This window comes from Rhineura floridana, chromosome 3 (genome assembly GCF_030035675.1).
Source record: "Rhineura floridana isolate rRhiFlo1 chromosome 3, rRhiFlo1.hap2, whole genome shotgun sequence".
Classification (NCBI taxonomy): Eukaryota; Metazoa; Chordata; class Lepidosauria; order Squamata; family Rhineuridae; genus Rhineura; species Rhineura floridana.
The window spans coordinates 128,108,924-128,130,415 of record NC_084482.1 but is presented as its reverse complement, the minus strand read 5'-3'; the positions used below and the strand labels follow the sequence as shown (position 1 = coordinate 128,130,415).

Here is a 21,492-nt window from a genome sequence, read left to right as displayed (position 1 = left end):
AGGAAGGGAGATGAGAGGGGAAGGAGGAGAAAGGCAGATCTGATCATTTGCATGCTTATTGAGTTCAATGGGATTTACTCCAATGCAACCATGGTGAGCATAGGTAAAACTGACCATACACTTCCCAGGATTCTTTGGGAGAAGCCATGACTGTCTAAAGTGAAATAAAGTTCTGGTGTGAATGTTGCCAGGGACAGCTTTGGTTTAAATTTGGGTGGGAGACTACATGAACCTGCTGTAGAATAAAAAAGTGGGGGAAACCCTGAAAAATGATCATACTGTTCAGAATGTTTTCCTTTTGGAAAGGAAGGAGGCTTTCCCTCTGCCCAATGCCCACCCACCCAATCTCCTCCCCTCCCTGCCCCTCCCCCAGATTAGTTTCACCTATCCTAAGCATGATTGCACAGAAGTAAATCTCATTGAAAAAAGCATGCAAATGATAAAACCTTCCTTCCCCTCCTATTCCCTCCCTCTTGCCCTTTCCCTTCCTATCCTTTGCCCCTACCTCCCCCATCCCCTTCCAATCACCTCCTTCTCCTTCCCTTTCCTCTCCCCTTCCCCCTCCTCCCCTATGGTCATTTTTACCTATCTTAACCATGACTGCAGGGGAGTAAATCCCATTGAACTCATCTAGCTTCCTCTTTGTTATCCTTATGGAGGCAAGTTAAGACTGTCTTTTTTGATCCACCTTTGGTAGCTCATTTATTAGGACACTTCTGCTCTGCTATTTTATTTTTTAATATATTTTGGTTTGATTTTTGAAATTTTTAGTTGACTTTTAAAGAATTGTTTTGATTCTTTTTGTTTTGCTTTAATATTTTCTGCATTATATTGGGAAATGACATTGAAAAGCAGTATAGAAACCTTTTAATTAATTGTTTAATCTGTTGACCAGTGTTAATTGCTGTTATCTTTTTGTGCGTGAAGTTAACACTGAGTTGCACAGTCCCCACACCTACAATTTATCTTGATGCTACTTGACAAAAATCTTTTGGGAAACCTTTCTAGGCAGTCTTTCTTCATTTTCTTATTGTTAAAATAAATTGAAATACTTGGATAAATCATAGTCAGAACCCAAACTACCCCAAAACCATGCATATTGCTGAGATTTGAGACTGAATGGACCAGGAAAGGGAAAGTATTTAGCAGATGTGAAATGGTTCCTGATCAGTCTTTTAAAAAAACTAACTAACCAATGATCATTTTCAGCTTAATGCAGAATATTTTGCTTATTAACATTATCAATTACTAATTCAACAGCAATGTTATCACTATTCTCACATCTCGTGTTACTTGTTAATTCATAATGGTTCCAATTACTTTTTAGTTTGCCATGCATGGCTCTATTATTGTATCTGAATAAAATTTCCCTTGTGGGAAGGAACCATGGGCTGGCTTTGCTCTATGGGAAAAAGAACAACAATAAATGTATAGACTTTAGTCCCAAGTTACTAAATTCCAGTAACCTCTATCCCATTAAAAGATTGTGGTGACATCTATGGAAAGAGACCCAGGAGTGTTAAGTAATCATTTGAAGATCTGCAGTCATTTTCTACCCCCATCAGCTGGGCATTAGAGACTGCCAGAACCTGAGATAAAATATTGGTCTGAAGGCACATGAGGCTGTCAACCTTGTTGAAGCTACTCAAGTCTGGGTTTGGCATGGGAGATCTCCTGGGAACCACATTAGACTGTCTTTGGTTCCATGATGGAAGAAAAGCAAGAAATAAATATAATGAAATTAAACTGATAAATAAGATGCACCTCCAAAATATTCCTTTTGGAGAGTACCATGAATAGTTTTGCACACACATACAAGGGGTCTAACTATCAATTGGACTGATCAATTGGGAATCAGGATTTTTTTTTCCTGCTGCATGTGTGTGCTTAGACATGTCTTATGTTACTGTTCTGCAGGAACCTTTGCTGCATGTTCTGTACACTGTGGTCTGAATTGGAAGAGGAAAGTGAGATAGGATTGGTGGGTGGGCAAGGTGCCCTGTCCAGAGCAGTAGTGTAGTGGCACATCCAGAAGCACAGGGTCCCTTCATGATAGTCACGCCACACCCTCTCACAGCCATGCCCCCCACTTGCTTGCTTGCTGGCCGTCATCATCTCCACACTTCTCAGTCCTTCCCCTGTGTGCATTCTCCCACAACAACAGACATTCCTAGGAGCCAATGAGCATGACAGGGGAGTGTTACAAGTGTGTTAGCTAATGAGAAGAGTCTTCTCAGTGGCTCACTCACCTCCTTTCAGTCTGATTGGCTCCAATCAGCAAGAAAGGACAAGGAAGCATGTTAGAAGGTTCTTCTCAGTGGCTAACACACTTCCCTTTGATTGACTTGCGGGACACAGGGACCCTGATCCCCAAAAAGTAAGGGGTATAAGACTCCCCAAGACCTTGGACGACTACACCCCTGGTCCAGAGAAAAGAATTGCCTAGAGCAGCCTTTCCCAACTAGTGGGCCAACAGATGTTGTTGGACCACAACTCCTATCAGCCTCAGCCAGCATTGCCAATGGTCAGGAAAGATGGGAATTGTGGTCCAACAACATCTGGTGGCCCACTAGTTGGGAAAGGCTGGCCTAGACCATATACTGCACAGCTTAATTCATCAAGTGAAATATGATGCAGCAACCATTTATAAAAGGATACCAGGGGCTCAGTAAACCTCTGTTTGGAACTGGGGGAAACTATTTGACAGATCATAACGTAATTAGTCCGGCACATTTGGCTTGGTAAACCACAAGTTGCATGAAGTCTGTGTAATAGATGAGGTATGAATATATTTTGGCAATATTAGAATTGTGTCTGCCTTTTTTGTCATTGCTGGCAGTCAGGATCCCACTGTGTCCAAACCTGCAGTAAATGTCCAAACCTGCAGTAAATTTCAGGGAGGTCTGATTCAGTAATGTGTTAAGTAGATTTCTTGAGAGATGTTTATCTTAGTAGACTCACGGCTAATTTCCTGCTCATTGTGTGGATTAGCTATAGAGCCCTGGATAAAATACTGTGCAAGTATTTTATTCATGCCCAAGCATGTGTGAGTGTGTGTATAAATGAGATATTATTTTTTCTTACATTTATACTCTGCCTTTTTTTCATCATAGAAACCCAAGGTGGCATACATGTGGTTCCCAGGCAGTCTCTCAGTTTATACAATTTGCAGTAAAACAATGCAGTTGTGGTTGTACTGAGTACCTGTGCTAAGGGCAACAGAATGACGACGACTGTCTTTCTCATGAATATCCTAAGAAAACAGTAATCAAATTAAACCATGCTCATAGAATCATAGAATAGTAGAGTTGGAAGGGGCCTACAAGACCATCAAGTCCAACCCCCTGCTCAATGCAGGAATCCAAATCAAAGCATTCCTGACAGATGGCTGTCCAGCTGCCTCTTGAATGCCTCCAGTGTCAGAGAGTCCACTACCTCTCTAGGTAATTGGTTCCATTGTTGTATGGCAACCGTTAGGAGGTTTTTCCTGACGTTCAGTCGAAATCTGTCTTCCTGCAACTTGAGCCCATTATTCCGTGTCCTGCACTCTGGGACAATTGAGAAGAGATCCTGGCCCTCCTCTGTGTGACAGCCTTTCATGTACTTGAAGAGTGCTATCATATCTCCCCTCAGTCTTCTCTTCTCCAGGCTAAACATGCCTAGTTCTTTCAGTCTCTCCTCATAGGGCTTTGTTTCCAGCCCCAGTCCAGTCATGTGCGACATTGGTGTAATATGAGCACTTAGAACACCTGATGTTCAAACCAGGGCCTTAAGTACTTGCCATGGAACTTAAATAAGGGATGGGGAGGGGTCCCCAGAAGCAAAGAACAATCCCCACTGCATTTCTTAAACCAGAAAATATATAGATAGTAATAAGTGCTTGACAAAAAATAAATAAAGGGGCTAGCCCTGCAGGCTCTCCACCCTCTCTTTCGCCCTCAAGCTTTTCAAAATGGCCTTCCCTAATCCACACCCTTGTGACATAAATGTATTTGCCCTCACTCATTGACCTCTGAACTCTCCAAGGGCAAGGTTGGCCCAGTAAGCACAGTCGCAATTATTCTCTTGACCTGACAGCATTCCCCTCCCTCAATTGAAGTAGAAACTGACTAGTGCCAGAAAGGGGCTGTCAGTTAGTTTGCTTTCTCTTTTTAATTTACTTGCTGATGCAAGATTGATCCCCCTGGAAGTCTCTGGCCTCTGTATATTCACACCTACCGGCTTAATTTAAAAAAAAACAACCACTGCAGCTTCTCAGCAATTTCATTATACAAATCAATTCTCTGTACTTTAATTTCTTTCTCTTCCCCTTCCCCTTCAAATTTCTTATGCTGTAGTGAATGGGATTATGGGGAACTTTCCTATCTGCCCTGGGCTGCCTTTGAAATGCTTCCATATACATTTGCATTCAGCTGAGCAACAAATAACAAAATGGCAGCACCTGGAAAGAATTAAAATAAATTGTCTGGTTTGGGTGTCAAAGAAAGATTTTGAAGTATTTGAGGCAGAATTCACATGACTCTCTAGAGCTTTAGCACACAATGGAGACAGTGTGTTTTTCTGGACAGCAGATAAGGAAAGGGCATTTTCTATATGGCAGCAATTTCAGTTAGTCCGTCCATACCTCACAATATGTAAACTTTTTTTAAAATTATTTTTTTAAAATGTTTTATCAGATAGTCCTCCAGAAAGTGCTGTGGTACCACATCTAGGAGAAAATTCCTGTGTCAAGGTGTAGATAATATACTCGGAGATCCCTACTCATGCGTACTGTGTCTTGCTATTGGTGCTTTGGCTACACTAGAGCTGTATGCTACACTAGAACTCTAGACCCAGGAGCTCTCCCCCTCCCCGGTACTTGTAAACTTACTCAAGGACCAAGAGATACCCAAACCCTCCTTGTGACAGCTGACCTTAAATTATGGGCAGCACAACTATCATGCACAGGCAGGTTTGGTGCTCATTTTGCACTCTCAAGAAAGAGCCTTAGCTCTACAAATCCCTCATCCTTAGATTCATAGGCATCCACCAGAATGGATGAACTATAATTTTTGATCCCCAGCTTTCATTTCTAAAAAGAGTCGATTTCTTGCATTTGTAGAACCTGAGATATGAGGCAAAATGTACTGGCATTATTCTCATTTGTGTGAGAGAGAGAAACTACCCTGCTCCTCACTTTCAATGTTTTACTCTCCCACCCACACTCCCAAAATCCTGCAGACACCAGTGCTTAGATCTGCCTATTCTCAGCTATGGTTGGTTCACCAGTTCATGAACTGGGATAGCCTGATTTCAGTAACCCATGCTTTAGTAATCTCATGATTAGACTATTCCAGTGCACTCTGCATGGTGTGACCCTTGAAGACAGTCTGGAAACTGCAGCTGATGCAGAAGGTGGCTGCCTAGCTTTTGATGTGGCAGGGAAATGAGACCATAAACCACTCATCTTAAAAGCACCATGTTGCCTGCCTGTGTGCTTCCAGGCCTAATTCAAGGTACAGGTGTACAATGTCCAAATCCCTCAGTGCAGTCCTGATCAGAAGAAAAACGTCTGAGCTCTTTGGCAAATAGTGTAACATTCACCGGAGCATAAGGAGTTTGTATTTCTTACCACTGAGGCCACCTGGGCCTCTAGTGACAGGACTGGATAAAGGAGTAGTACCCCAAGCTATGTACCTCTTACTTCACATGACCATCCCCCAATACTGTATCAATGTCTCTGCAGAACCAAATGTTTGCAAGAAAATTAGCAAGAGGGGGGGGAGAGAGAATATAATTGCAACAATTTGGCAGATTAAATTTTTGGAAAGGGCTGGGAAGAGCGGAAAAAGTGGAAGGGTCAAACATAACATTGGTTTCCTGGTTTCCCCATCTTATTAGGAAAGCACTCTCACATTTCGGAAACCTTTCAGCAAGAGCTTTCAAGAGTCAGTGCTGAGAATTGTTTCCATTAGCTTTACTTGAAATAGCTGCTGTCAGGCACAAGATGCCTTGCCCAGACCTTGAATATTTGAATTTTCTATTTGAAAGGTCAAAAAACAGCAGTGTTGCCTTAGTAGTTTGCTGCTTTGAAATAAACCCAGTTTTTATTTTTCCTGTTGTTTTATCTGATAATGAGGAAACGTTATCATCACTTGTTTTTGGCTGACTCTTCCATATTCTGCTGCTGTGTATTTTGTTTTTTGGCATTCAGTAGTGTACAGCTTTCGAGTGAGTTTTATTGTTGTTTATTCTGTCGTACGCTGCCTTGGGAAGGTGGTATAGAAATAAATATTAAATGAATAAATAAAGCTATAGGTGAGTGCTGCACCCCTGGGAGGAGAACTATTTATTGTCCATACCTTCTTGGAGAATTTTGAGCTTCCTGTCCTTTTAAGCTCCTGATGGCCAAAGGGACTGGGAAAATGAGCCTTGGCAGACAGATGATGCACTGCTCTTGAGAGTGCTGAAATCCTGCCCCATGGCTCCCTGTTAAGTAATGAGGCATGCTTCTGCAATCACTTGAATGGCAAACTCCACAAAATCACTTTGGATTTTCTTTTTTCTTTTTTTCAGTTTCACCCCTTTGTAAATCTCATACATGTTAAGCAAAGAAGATGGCTCTTGCATCTGCATTTAACATCCCGCTTGATTAGATCTTGTCAGGCTGTCTTTAAATGCTATCTCAGCCTGGAGGTTCTTGCTGCAGCCTGTAATTAAAGGAAGAGCTTGTTCAGTTATCTTACCTGATTCCTCAGCCCCTTCACAGCTTCACATGAATGGCTGGTGCATTGCGACTGGATGGATGTTTTGCGTGCACACACCAACTCTCCTCACAGATTGAATTGGCAGTGTAAAAATAATCTGTCAAAGTGAAGGAAAAGTAAATAGGCCTCAGACAAAAATCACCACCTTGATAAATCCTGTAACCACCCAATTAGAGTGAGTGATCCTGTACAGACAAGAACTTGTATTTGCACCAATAATTCAGCATGTTGGCTTGGTTCTAGCTATGTGGGTGACCTGTAACTTCCTGCTAAGCAATGAAATCTATTGTGCAATCATTTGCACTGTACTAAAGCATGGTTTAAGATGACATCCACAAGCTGGAATCAGCCTGAGCAAAGCCTAGGACTCACACACTCCCCACTTTGCTCTCCTCTTCCCACACAGCTTCACCAACATTGTTGTGTCAGAACCAGAAACCAGAGATCTAACTATGATTAGTTAAACAAGCCAGCTTCATAGCCCATGGTTTGAAGATGGCTTGCTTTTTTTTAAACTGAAGCATGATTTCTGGTTCATACAACACAAGACAACATTATGCAAAACTGGAACTAAATGCTGACAAAGCCCTTCTCCCAGCCATTTGGAAGAAGAAGAAAGGAATGCATGAGCCTAGGGCTTTGCTTGGCCTCATTCCAGCTTGTGCATTGAGTAGTGCACTCAACCATACTTTAGAGTAGACCTACACTGAAATTTCTCCAAATACTTTTTTTCTTTTTCTAACCACCTCAGAACAAGACAGCCACTTTGCACAATTTTCTCTGAATATTCCCCACTAACCACCATTTCATTGGCGATCACTCGTGACTAGTAAGATTGTCTTCCAAGATAAAGTTTTTAACAGTGGGTCCGTATCCACAACTCTGTACCGGCCCATGACTAGGGGGTTCTGGATTTCACAGTCCTGCCCGCATTGCCATTCACCAATTGCCACGGGACTTTTGTTTTGTTTTGGAAGACGCCTGTGCGTGAATTTGTTTTATGTAGGGAGATTGGCGCACAAAGATCAATACATAATCTTGACAGAAAAAGGCTTTGATCCAATGGCATGGGTACCACAACGATTGGAAGTCTTTTATCTGCTGCAGCCTTCATCCGTCTTCACAGCCGTTGTAACATACACATTGTTATCCTCTGCCTGTTCTGCCATTGAGGACATTCTTGGATGGTTCTTTGTCTAGTTCCTCTCCCTTGACCTTACCGCCATGGGTGACCCTGCTAGGAGTACATGACTCCCGATGGCATCACTCACAGGGTTCATTGGAACACGCAAGCACACACACACACAGTGCCCTAGAATGGCATTAGGTCTGAGGGATTGTGGAGAATGCAAAATGTAGCCAGGCTGCCAACACAGTTGCTGCTTCTGCCACTTACAACTGCAGCATTTAAAAAAAAAAACCTTTAGGGAAAAAAGAAAGAAACTGTTCTACTGCCAATGCTAATTATGAGCTCAACCCCAATAAACTGTTGGGAGATTTCTCCACCCCTGGGAGAAATTTGACACACACACCCCAGTTTCTCTGCCCACAAATAGAGTGGAGAATTTCAACAGGTCACTTACAAAGAGCTCTATTTAAGTGTTACATGTGGACACAGCCACGGTAGGTCTACTGCACCAGGCCTCTTTCTAAACCAGCCTTTCCCAACTAGTGGGCCACCAGATGTTGTTGGACCACAATTCCCATCTTTCCTGACCATTGGCAATGCTGGTTGAGGCTGATGGGAGTTGTGGTCCAACAACACCTGGTGGCCCACTAGTTGGGAAAGGCTGCTCTAAACTAAGGATCCACAGGCCTTCCCTCTAGCCATCGGTTGCAACTGTTATGAGCCACTTGCCATTTCACCACCACCACCACCTGAGTCAGCAGCCTGGCAGATCAATGAGCCTCCTGCCCCCACTTAGCCTGGAATACTGTTCACTGATGACACTGCCAAGAAGCTGTTGCAGCAGCAGGTCACTTGAAAGGCAAATATTGTGGCCACAAAGAGCTTCTGGTATAGTTTGCCATCTTCTCCTCTAGATGGTGCACATTTCTAGTTCACGTCTGAGAATGACATTAGCCCTATTCAGACATTTCTTACTCATGCATAGAAACAATGTGTGAGTGTGGTGTGCTGCCTTACTGGCTACCTCCATCCATACCCTCACATGTCCACCTTCCCTAGCATCCAGTGTCTGGTAGTTGAGCATGGGCATTAGCTGGTACAGCACTTCATCTGCTCACACATTCTGTGGGAAGAAATGCCTGTATAGGTCTGCTATTGTTAATGTATCCGTTGTGAACCACATGAAATGCAGGATTTCCAAAAAATGGACTTGACACACTCTTTCTAACAAAGAATGAAATGGCACTCATTAACTCTATAGGCAAGGTTATGGTTGAAATAAAAGCAAATCCCGTCTCCCTCATCTGACATTGGGATTTCTCCTAAACTACAGCCACCTGAAATTCTGTAATTTTTTTAGTTCTGTATTTTTCCCCTGCATTTTATCTTTTGTAAATCATTTAGACTTCCTTGGTAGTGGGAAGTGATGCATAAATTCAATTAACTAGCTAACTAACTAACTAAACTAATTTAAATTCCCCCATAGAACCCAGTGGGAGCTATTCTATTCTGTGAGAGAAATAAAGTTGCTGCAATTGCAGGCATTACTGAGATGAAGCCAAATCCTGGACCCCACTAGTGACTTCAGTGTTAGAAAAAGAGGGTAGGTTTTGCCTTAATTTCAAAATTATCACTGATTGCAGCCCAATTTCACCCACACATACCAATGGAAGCCAACCTCTCTTATGAAGGAATGGAAATTCAGCTCATAAAAGAAATTAAAATACAAGGATTCTCAACAGTTTGCACTTTTAATTAAACAAGATAAGATCTGCATACAAAATATGATCATGGGAACACATAAACCTGTAATTAATCTCTTTTCATAACAAGAACTGCCTTAGTTGGGATGTTGAAAATGCTTTGCTATCTGAGAAGCCACAGGAGTGATGTAGCTGGTTCCATATGCACTACAAGAACAGGGTTAAAATAACTCCCCATTCATTATTGCAGTCCTCATTACCCATCTATGGACTCACCCTGTCTCTTCTCTTCTGTTTTCAGAGACTGGCTGATGCAGCAGAAAAGTTTCAGAAAGCCCATCGCTGGCAAGACAACATCAAGGTAAGCCTCCAGAACTCTTTTCTGTGGCCTGTAACCATGTCATGGGCTGAACCCTGCCCCTCTTTCCCTTTCTCTTGTACTCGAATCTAATATGTACTGTCAAACCCCTCACAAGTACACTTTTAAAAACCCAGATGCAATGGGTCTTTATGTGCATAACTAACATGAAATAAACGTGATTAATGTCAGAGCTACTATACATACCTCTGTCTGATAGAAGATTTATGAATGGTCTTCATATTCCAGTGGCTGCACTGCAGTTCACAGGTTTTCTCTTAGGGATATATATGTTTAATGTAATGCTCATATTACATTTCAGACACTTCAGAGATGGGTGACTTTACCAATGGGTCTATGTCCTTTAAAAATACGATAAATGCACCATTCATGGTCTAAAGTAGGACAGATAAATATTTTTAAGATACCAAATTTTTAAAAGATGTTTGGATACAATGTTGTACTTAAAATCAATCTGTTTCCTTCTCTGCTTTACTGGTTTTCAGCCTTTCTCTTCTTCCTCTGTGCTCCTGCTCCCTCTCCTTTCCAATGATTGCCTCTATTTACTCGTGTAGGTAACAAGGCTAGTCAGAAGACAGAAAGTGAAGGTCAAGCTAACAGTTAAAAAAATGGGTCTGAGTTGCTGTGGAGAGCTCCCTGGAGGACTTACAGCCTTGCCCTTTTAACAATATGCCCAAGAGGCATTATGTGGTTAGAGGTACCCTATGTGAAAGGGTACACTCAGTTCAGTTGGGGTGAGGAGGACAAGGTGGTTCCTGCATATGAGAGAATAATGGAAGTTGGACATTTCCCTTTGCGTTCACATTTTTGTATTATTTGATGCAACTCATTCCAGTTGGTGTTGGTTCAGGAGGAGGTGAAGAGCAATCTATGATGGTGACAAGCAAATGTTGCTGTTTTAATGATTGCATTTGACTTTGTAATTATGGCAGAGCTAACGCTCAGCAAGAAATTGTGGTGTTCTGCTTGAAAATTCATTCAGATTTTAACAGGAAGACAAAAGAAAGGGAAAACTCTCTTCCTTTCAGGGATGGTATTAATGCAAATAAGTTTCTCAAAGAAACAGACCAGCTGAGCCACTCACCCTAACAGACTGCAGGAGGGTGTGAGAGGAAACCGTCTGATGCTAGCTGTTTTCCTTAGAACCATGCTACTTTATTCATGGGTTTTTCCAAATATGTTGAAAAACCTAAGAGCATCTCTGGAATCTACCAATAGTCCTTCTGTCCCTTCTGTCTGGTTTTATATCCTGACCAGCAAATGCTACAGAAGAGCCATTCCCCTCTTTGGGTGCATCAGAGCACCCCAACTAGATGTCATATTCATTCTTCCTCCCTGCTAATACCATTATCTGGTATGTGTGGATTAATCTGGTGTGGGATGGAGAGTCTGAAGGAGGTTAGACTTGATAAAGTTTGGATCCAGCTTTCTCTCAACATTAAGGGACACCCTCATCAATAGAATCAACATCCTGACTTGGTGGTAGTAAAAGCATGTATTGCTGAAAGTATGTTTTTCACTTAGTTGTCTCTTTAAAAAGAACAACACTCTTTTGATAAGCTTATTTAGAACAAAGGGATGATTGTGGAAAGCTAAAGATTACTGCAAAAACCTTGAAATACTGAATCCCATCCCCCCAGTTGTTCTCCCACAGCACAGCACACATTCCACAGCCTGTCATTCTGCTTTCTCCAGTAAGTGCACTGTTTTTTATAGAGGTAACTTGACATTCCTCTTACTTCTTTAAAGGATCAAAGGGGAAGCACTCTGAGCACTGCTAAAGTCTGTTGTTATAACTTTACACCTGAGTGACTTCGAGACCTGAGAGTCAACCAGAGTATCATTTGTGAAAAGACAAAGGGTTGAAACACATGCTGAATGGCAATATGTAATCCACTGAGACCTCTTGTGGCACAATGGAAATTTCTATTAAGGAAGGAGGGGAAAAAGAAGGCAGGGACAGGGCCTGTGGCAGATGGGAAAATGTAAAGAGTGTGTGTGTAGCGGGGAGTAAGACAGGAATGGAACCCAGAAGAGCCCCAAGGATATGTGACCATGCTGTTGATCGTCAGTGCTTCCAGAGAGCCCTGCACTGCGCTTTGAAGCCTTGACAATCAGCTGATAGGGCTTCAAAGAGCCTTGAAAACCCCTTTGCAGCCCAACCACAACTTTACCTGCTCCACACACGATGTCATATAGGACATCAGGTGAAGGGCAGGTGGGTGTGGCTTGACTAAAATGGCCTGACAGGCACAATGGAGAGGTCCATGAGCCAGAGGTTCCCCACCTCAGCTGAAGAGGCTGCCTTGACAAGAAAGTTTAGATTAGGGATGGGCGAGAAATTTGATTCAGTTCACATTTCAAACCAAATTTATCAAATCCGCACTTTCCGAAACAATATGAGAACCAAAACAGAGCCATCTTTCAAAATTGGCACTTATTCAAATTTTCACCAACCAAGCAATGGTAGAAAACGGTATATTTTAGGGGAAAGTGTGCATAAAAATTAATATTTGAGTGAAAATAACATGAAAAATGCATTATATCAGAAAAAATGCCTTGCAAAATGTGTTTATTAGGACTAATTCTCACTAAAATGCTGGAGAATTTTCATGAGGATTTTTTTTAAAAAATTCACAAATTGCTGCAGAAATGCGGAGAACTACATTTAAGACTGGAAAAATGAGAAACTAAGAGAACCAAAATGAACAGATCTTTCCATCCCAATCTTGATTAATAAATCAGAAGCTAAGATCTGTTTAGGGAAGAAAAGGGGTTCATTTTATTTGATAAATACAGAGTGGTTGGTCATTAGTGCACAGGATCCAGAGGCCTTTCCTAAAAATGTGCTCCTATTACAGAATGACTGCATTTTCCAAGACTCAAATTAAAATATTTCCCTCCGATTAGTTCTTCCATTGCTATTACAGGAACTGAGGGGAAGGTGGTTGCACCAGTTTCATGGGCACGGTGACTCATCTACCACTGCACATTTTATCACCACAAACGTGATACCTTAACATAGCCAGCAATATCAGCAGTTTGCGATAGGCAAGATTTGCTATCCATGTGTTTGACTTCTCTGCATTTTGTTTATAAATCTGAATTTTTGCAGTGTTTTGTTGGCATGCCAAAGTCACAAATTGCTCTGCTTCAGGAAATTATTTTCCTGTGTTGGGTAATTCTACTTTTAGTATGAATTGTTAAAATATACAAGATGTTCATAACAAGTGGTGCTAAAGCAACCTGGCTTTCAAATTTTAAGCTTAATAAATTAGTTGGCTCTTTACTGGAATCACATCCCACCCATCACCTATTCCTCTGCAGTTTTGAATGGGATCTCTGGGGACAGCTTTTAAAAATAGATCTATGCTTCACAATGAGGAATACTTGAAATACATGCTTCTTCTCTTTCATTCAGAGATGGGATAAGGTGTCTGAGAAGAGCAGGTGTGAAATTTACTTTTTCTGTTGAGGTACCATTCTATTCCTTGTGATGAAAGGTTTGTTATAGCCCTGAAGTAAGAGATGCTGTACCACTGTTCAAAACTGAGTATGTTTAATTTATTAACTCTGGATAACCTTGTTATTCCTGTTTCAAAACACAGTGCCGATCTTGAGGAACTTCTGGCCCTTCGGCCTAAGCTAGCCCACTAATCCTTTGGATTCACACCACATCACTGTCCCCAGTCCCTGCCCCTTTGGCCTGGGCACATCCACCCACATCCCCTCATCTCTGCCACCCTGTTTGAACCATTGGTTTAGACATGACTATGTGGAGCTTCTTCCTGCCCCAATACGTCCCCACGTGCCAGATTATTTTATTTTGTTACTTTAGATGTGACTGAGCAGGACCATCCTACCAGCATTTTAGCACTTTTTGGGGAGCCACAATATCTCACAGCACTTCTGGGATCCTCCTCAGTGCTTGAACCTGCTCCTGCCGTTCTGCAAACACTCTATAGTCCTCAGCTATTTTCAACACATTTCAGAAGCGCACAGGCAGTTCCAGCTGCCAGCAAAACTCTAAAAATGGCAAGAAGGTCCCACTCAGTAACATCTAAAGTAAACTATATGGTAAGTGCTGGTTCTTTAGAGTATACATGGTAAGTAGTGAAAGAGGAGGGGGAGTGAATGGGCAATAGAATGCTTGATGATTGGCTGAATGTTTAAAATGGCTGACAGTATAAATGAAAGGATGACAGGTAAATCTGGGTGAATGTGAGGTGGTGAATTGTGGAATCTGGGGGGAGAAGAGAAAGAGTGGATTGCTTGGTGGGGTTTGAGAGAGTTGTTTGCCAGGAGAGCGTGAAGAAGGAGGGAGGTGGAGTTCGGATTAGTATTGAGTAAAACCATATGCTTATGTGCCTTAAGAAGAAATCTTGTTAATCTTGTTAGCTTTGTTATCTGTAATAAATACTTAATTTGGTTTACCAAAGGCCTGATCCTTGGCTGGGGTTTCACAGACCAGAAGGGAGGGTAAGGTAATGACCAAGGCTGAAGGGGAACTGTAACAAATGGTGGCAGTGGTGAAGAGAATAACAATACCAGTATTCAGAGTCTCTGGTAATACTAGTATTGGGACGTTACTGGTAGTTGCCTAGCAGGGGGATCTGTTGAGATCTGTGCTAGAGCGGGGAGAGAAACCATAAGAGAGTGCGGTCTGGACTGGTGGAGTCCCTGGTGGTGCCTAGAGACAGGCAGTAACCACGAGCAGGTAGGAACCTGACAGGGAGAGCCAGGGAAGGAAGCATCACACCCACCCCTTCCATACAGCCCCTGGAGGGCTGTCCAAGAGGCAGTGCAGCCCTTGGGTCAGAAAAGGTTCCTCACCCCTGCTCTATATGAAACTTGCTCATAAGAACATAAGAACATAAGAAGAGCCTGCTGGATCAGGCCAGTGCCCCATCTAGTCCAGCATCCTGTTCTCACAGTGGCCAACCAGGTGCCCGGGGGAAGCCCGCAAGCAGGACCCGAGTGCAAGAACACTCTCCCCTCCTGAGGCTTCCAGCAACTGGTTTTCAGAAGCATGCTGCCTCTGACTAGGGTGGCAGAGCACAGCCATCACAGCCAGTAGCCATTGATAGCCCTGTCCTCCATGAATTTGTCTAATCTTCTTTTAAAGCCATCCAAGCTGGTGGCCATTACTGCATCTTGTGGGAGCAAATTCCATAGTTTAACTATGCGCTGAGTAAAGAAGTACTTCCTTTTGTCTGTCCTGAATCTTCCAACATTCAGCTTCTTTGAATGTCCACGAGTTCTAGTATTATGAGAGAGGGAGAAGAACTTTTCTCTATCCACTTTCTCAATGCCATGCATAATTTTATACACTTCTATCATGTCTCCTCTGACCCGCCTTTTCTCTAAACTAAAAAGCCCCAAATGCTGCGACCTTTCCTCGTAAGGGAGTCGCTCCATCCCCTTGATCATTCTGGTTGCCCTCTTCTGAACCTTTTCCAACTCTAGAATATCCTTTTTGAGATGAGGCGACCAGAACTGTACACAGTATTCCAAATGTGGCCACACCATAGATTTATACAACGGCATTATGATATCGGCTGTTTTATTTTCAATACCTTTCCTAATTATCGCTAGCATGGAATTTGCCTTTTTCACAGCTGCCGCACACTGGGTCGACATTTTCATCGTGCTGTCCACTACAACCCCGAGGTCTCTCTCCTGGTTGGTCACCGCCAGTTCAGACCCCATGAGCGTATATGTGAAATTCAGATTTTTTGCTCCAATATGCATAATTTTACACTTGTTTATATTGAATAGCATTTGCCATTTTTCTGCCCATTCACTCAGTTTGGAGAGGTCTTTTTGGAGCTCTTCGCAATCCCTTTTTGTTTTAACAACCCTGAACAATTTAGTGTCATCAGCAAACTTGGCCACTTCACTGCTCACTCCTAATTCTAGGTCATTAATGAACAAGTTGAAAAGTACAGGTCCCAATACCGATCCCTGAGGGACTCCACTTTCTACAGCCCTCCATTGGGAGAACTGTCCGTTTATTCCTCCTCTCTGCTTTCTGCTTCTTAACCAATTCCTTATCCACCCATTACTACCACATTTCCTAGTTTGGATGCTTCCTCAATTTCATATCTCATCTCAAGGTCTCCCTGAGCATTTTGATCAGGGGGACGATAGATCGTTCCCAGTATTAAGTCCCTCCTGGGGCATGGTATCACCACCCACAACGATTCTGTGGAGGAGTCTGCCTCTTTTGGGGTTTCAAGCTTGCTGGATTCAATGCCTTCTTTCACGTATAGAGCGACTCCGCCACCAATACGTCCTTCCCTGTCCTTCCGATATAGTTTATATCCAGGGATAACCATATCCCACTGGTTTTCTCCATTCCACCAGGTCTCCATTATGCTCACTATATCAATGCTCTCCTGTAAGACCAAGTACTCCAGTTCTCCCATCTTGGTTCAGAGGCTCCTAGCATTAGCGTACAGGCACTTGTAAGCAGTGTCTCTCTTCAAGTGTCTTTGGCACTTGTGGTTAGGCCTGTGGTAATTTTGCTCTTCTGAATTTGTATCCTGTGCCCCTGCTCTCACAATGCCTACTTCTAGGCCTACCCCTTTTAAAATTTCATCATTTCTTTGGTTTTTATCCCAGGGGGGAGGTTTATTCTGAACCGGACCTTTCTCAGCTCCTGTCGGGTTTCCCCCCTCAGTCAGTTTAAAAGCTGCTCTGCCACCTTTTTAATTTTAAGTGCCAGCAGTCTGGTTCCATTCTGGTTCAAGTGGAGCCCGTCCCTTTTGTACAGGCCCGGCTTGTCCCAAAATGTTCCCCAGTGCCTAACAAATCCAAACCCTTCCACCCGACACCATCGTCTCATCCACGCAGTGAACCATGCTCAGTTCTTTACTTCAGTCACATTGCTAGGACATTCCATTCTTTCATTGCACATGCAGACCGGGAAGTCATCTCCTTGCATCAGTTTGGAATTTGTTGCTTTGAATCAAATCAGTAACTATATTCATTTTAATGAGTCATGCTAATTAGAGGTTGCATCCAGATTAGAGAGTTTGCTTATGCCCTCCCCCTTGTTTCTACTTTTGTTTAACCACAGTTTGTTATGTCATTCAGACCAACAAACTGTGGTTAACATTAACTATAATTGGTTTCAAACCAGCCAGCTTCAAACCATGATTTTTGAAACTGGCTTGTTTAACCTAACCATGTTAACATCAGCAACAGTTCTGGGTCCAGACAACATAGCAAAGTGTGGTTAACCAAAAGCAGAAGCTTTTGAATTCCTCCTCCAGGCCATGTGGGAGTCTGAGGAGCATGCAAACCCAGGATAAGGAGCCTAGACATTCACGTGTCACTAAAACATCATTTAGCATTTCCATGATATCTGGACACAGTTCGAATATACTTATATTCTTATGAGGTAGGGTGAACCATTATTTTCCTTCTCACTGTCATTAATAACTTCATATATCTTATCATGTGATGTTGCCACTTAGTTCTCTTTCTTTTAAAGCTCAGCAAACCCAGTCTTTTCAGTCTGTCTTCATAATTCTCCATGCTTGTAGCTCAGCACACATATACAGTTTGTAGCATGCTACAACAACTATTCTAACATATGTATCAGCTTTAAAACCACATCAACGAAAATATCAACCAGATAAAATAAGGAGAAAAGGATTGTCCTTTCTTCTTTGTTAGCCAGAGTTTGCAGTACAGGGAGTCCAGACACAGAGAATTTTCTTCTAAAGTATATTATATCTTAATACTGTTGTGAATTTGGGGGTTGGAATGGATGATCCCTGTGAGGCCCCTTCCAGCCTCTGATTTGGAATCCTGTGGCTTGGGGGATGGGTTGGCTCTGCTGGCTAGATGGGTTTCTTTTGTTAAGCTAATAGAGTGGCCAATTTGCTAATGGGTCGTTCAAGTGCCCAGCAACTGGTGAATGGGCCAGGAAGATCCTTTTGTCATTTAAACTCTGCAGGAGAACATCCCCCCCTCCTGGCGACTAGCAGAAGTTTGTGCTTTGAGTGTGTTTTAGTGTGTGTTGAGAGAACGACTGGGAACTGGAGGCAGGCAGAGAGGCTGTCTGTCTGCACGATGGCTTTAGGATGCCTCCTGTAACACTGATGGAAAGGCTGAATATTGGACTGCTGATGCCTTGAACCCCTCCATCCTAAGCTCAGGTTGGAACGTGTGTAAATAAAGAAACCATATTTCATAAAGACACCACAGTCTCCGCTGACCTTCTTCGCAAAGGAAACCAAACCCTGGATGAGTGCAGGGACCCCTGAAACCGCACCACTCGGAGATTGGGGAGGCGCGCAACACTGGTGTGAGAAGTGAGATTGAGTTTCTTGGAAGAAGCATTGGGAGCAAGGTGTGCCTGAGTCAAAATGGAGGAAGAAACAGCAATCCTGGAACAGCTAAGACTGATGTTCCAGCAGCAAAGGGAGGACCAGCAGCAAAGGCAAAGAGAGTGCCAAGAGGAATGGGAGCACTGACAATGAATGGGGGAGATGATTGGAAGCTTCTTGGGAGAGGAAAGTGAGACCCCATGTGAGGAGGTAAGAGCCCTGCCTGATCAGCTGCTACAAGGGGTCGAGAGTGACCCCGGAGTCCAACTGCATTCAGAACACCAAGACTGGAGTGGCTGAAGAGATCCAGAAAGTGGATGGGCGGCTGGAGGGTTTGGACTGTGAGGAGTTGCAGTCAGTAGCAGAGGAAGAAGCAGCAGCTTTGATTGTCCAGAAGCCTGCCCGGAGGGGGGGGGGAGACAGCAGAAAGCTGGAAGTGAAGCCCCAAGAGTTGAAGGAGGACAGGCTGGAAAATAAAGAGGAAGAGGCCTTGGAAGAAAGTGGAGTAGAGGCTGGAGAAGAGATGCTGCTGATAGATTTCTCTGCTCCCTGTGTGCCTGCTGTTAAAGAAGTAGTGAAGGAGGAAGAAAAGGCCTTGGAGAAAGGTGAACTAGAGGCTGGAGAAGGGCAGCTGTCGATAGATTTCTTCGCCCCGTGTGTGCCAGCTGTGGAAGAGAAAGTGCAGGAGGAAAAGTTGGAGCCGTGTGTGCAAAAGGAGCTGCCAGCGCCTGGAGAAATGGCTGTGCAAGAAAAAGTGCAGGAGAAGAAGCCTGAGGTGGGGGTGCAAGTCCAAGAGGAGCTCCCAGCACCTGCAGAGATGGGTGAGATAAAAACCCCACGTGACTTTGCCCCTTGGGTGCCCCATAATGGCCTTATAGGGTGGGATGCAGCTCCTATGATGGGTGCAGTCCCTGAGCAAATTCCAGCAGTGAGAGGCACCCAGCACCCTGTGAGTTTGGAGGGCAAGAGACACTGGGAGGGTTACCTGCCTCTGTTTGGGCCCATGTTTCACACTGGAGATTGTGAGGGAGAACAGAGAAGATTTCTTTCTGCCAACCTGGGTGAGCTAGGCCAGCTAGTCCTGAAGAAGATGCCCCCAGATAAAGACTTGTGGCAGGACTTTGATTTGGAGTTTGGGGCAGGAGATGAAGTGGACTGGCTTAAAGACTTTTCCCAGAGTAGAGAGAGGGAGGAAAATGGCTACAGCCTGCCGTGTGCTGATGAGGAAACAAATCTGTTCCTGGAGAGGAGTCCCAAGACCCTGCAGGCAGCAGCAGCAGGGATCAACTTGGACTGGGAACTCCATGAAGCCTCAAGACAAAGGGCCATGTGGGCAACCGCATGGTTTGGGGGTGGGGGTTGTGCATATGGGACTGTGTACTGATTTGCTGTAGGAATTCTTCTGATGGTTTTAGTATTAATGCTGTTGATTTGTGCTTCTTGCATGCTTATGGGGATATGAGCTGTTTAATTATTTTTTTGGAATTATGTTGATAGGTTTTTGCAATAAGGTTTTAATGTTAAGATTTACTATTCTGTGACTGTTGGATTGTGGGTGTGTGTATAACTGCTTGAGGGCTGCTGTGCTGCAGTGGCACAATGCAAGACAAAGGAGCTCCAGCACTGAGGCTGTAATATTGCTTAAACATGCCAGAAACTCACTATCTTGGGCACTGCCAAGTTATGAGGACTGGGTAAGCGGTTTGGATGCAGAACTGTGACTGGGGGCTCCAAGAAAGAAGAGGAAGCCTAAAGAGAGAGCAGTTATTTGAAAACTTGCTGTAAAGGGATGGATTGTTTTTGTACTTGTGTGGAAATGAGACTGTAATATGACTATGTTTTTAATGATGTATATTTCAATGTCTTACTAACCTGTATCTGTTATTTCCTTGTAGGATAAGCTGTTATTCTGTTGTTTGTTTGCAGGTCTGGGACAGACCTTTCTCAGGGAAGGGGGTAGTGTTGTGAATTTGGGGGTTGGAGTGGATGATTCCTGTGAGTCTCCTTCCAGCCTCTGATTTGGAATCCTGTGCCTTGGAGGAGGGGCTGGCTCTACTGGCTAGATGAGTTTCTTTTGTTAAGCTAATAGAGTGGCCAGTTTGCTAATGAGTCTTTCAAGTGCCCAGCAACTGGTGAATGGGCCAGGAAGATCCTTTTGTCATTTAAACTCTGCAGGAGAGCCTCTCCCCCTCCTGCCCCCTCCTGGCGGTTAGCAGAAATTTGTACTTTGAGTGTGTTTTAGAGTGTGTCGAGAGAACGGCTGGGAACTGGAAGCAGACAGAGAGGCTGTCTGTCTGTACGATGGCTTTAGGATGCCTCCTGTAACACTGATGAAAAAGCTGAATATTGGACTGCTGATGCCTTGAACCCCTCCATCCTAAGCTCAGGTTGGAATGTGTGTAAATAAGTAAACCATATTTCATAAAGACACCACAGTCTTCACTGACCTTCGCAAAGGAAACCAAACCCTGGACAAGTGCAGGGACCCCTGAAATCTCACCACTCGGGGATTGGGGAGGTGCGCAACAATACTTTGGAAACTCTGGTCATAGGCCTGCCAGTGAGATCAATTTGGTTAGCAGCATAAGAGACAGGGCCTTTTCAGTGATGGTTGCCCATCTAGAACTTCCTCCCATCTGTGGTGCATATGGACCCAACAATACAGTTATACACTTTAGGCGGATGGACAGCTTCCATACTTAGCTCTGCCCCCAGAACCTGCACCCCTCCCCCCAGAAAGAAGCTGGGCCCCACCCACCCTTGTTCATTTTTTTATTCTAAGAGTTGGCAATTCTACAATCAAGCAATACAGAAAGTGGAGCAAAGTAGTATCAGCAAATAAAGAGGCAATCATGTCAGCTATACTAGTGAAAAACTGATAAACCCTCCCCACTTCAGGCAGTTTTCAGATACTTTGTGCAAAATGAGTAAGCATTTTTCTGCTGCACAGGAAGCAATGTCTTTTATGAAGCAACCAATCACTCTATGGTCAGCTTCAAGTTTCTAAAGAAAAGCTCTGGAAGACCTGAGGGCTAGCATTAGGGATCGGCATAGTTGGGCACATGCTAAGATCCACATCCCAGCAGAGGTCCCATTGCCAACTCTTTATGGCTCCTGATGTTGTTCTTCCTCCTTGCTATCTCTGCATCTTCACCAGACACCCCCCCACCAGAATGGATCCTTCCCTGCAAGTCGT

The 21,492-nt window shown here is 43.5% G+C and overlaps 1 protein-coding gene across 2 annotated transcripts in view; it reads left to right on the top strand.

Moving 5' to 3' along the window:
* CACNA2D2 (calcium voltage-gated channel auxiliary subunit alpha2delta 2) overlaps window positions 1-21,492 on the top strand; it is a 1,044,533-nt gene that overhangs the window by 591,673 nt on the left and 431,368 nt on the right. For both annotated transcript variants that reach the window (XR_009761453.1, XM_061617858.1), the window contains exon 4: window positions 9,880-9,939. Coding sequence is in view for 1 of the 2 variants with exons in the window: in XM_061617858.1 (XP_061473842.1) it covers window positions 9,880-9,939 (60 nt within the window). In the remaining variant the exon portion in view is untranslated. The remainder of the gene's footprint in view (window positions 1-9,879; window positions 9,940-21,492) is intronic.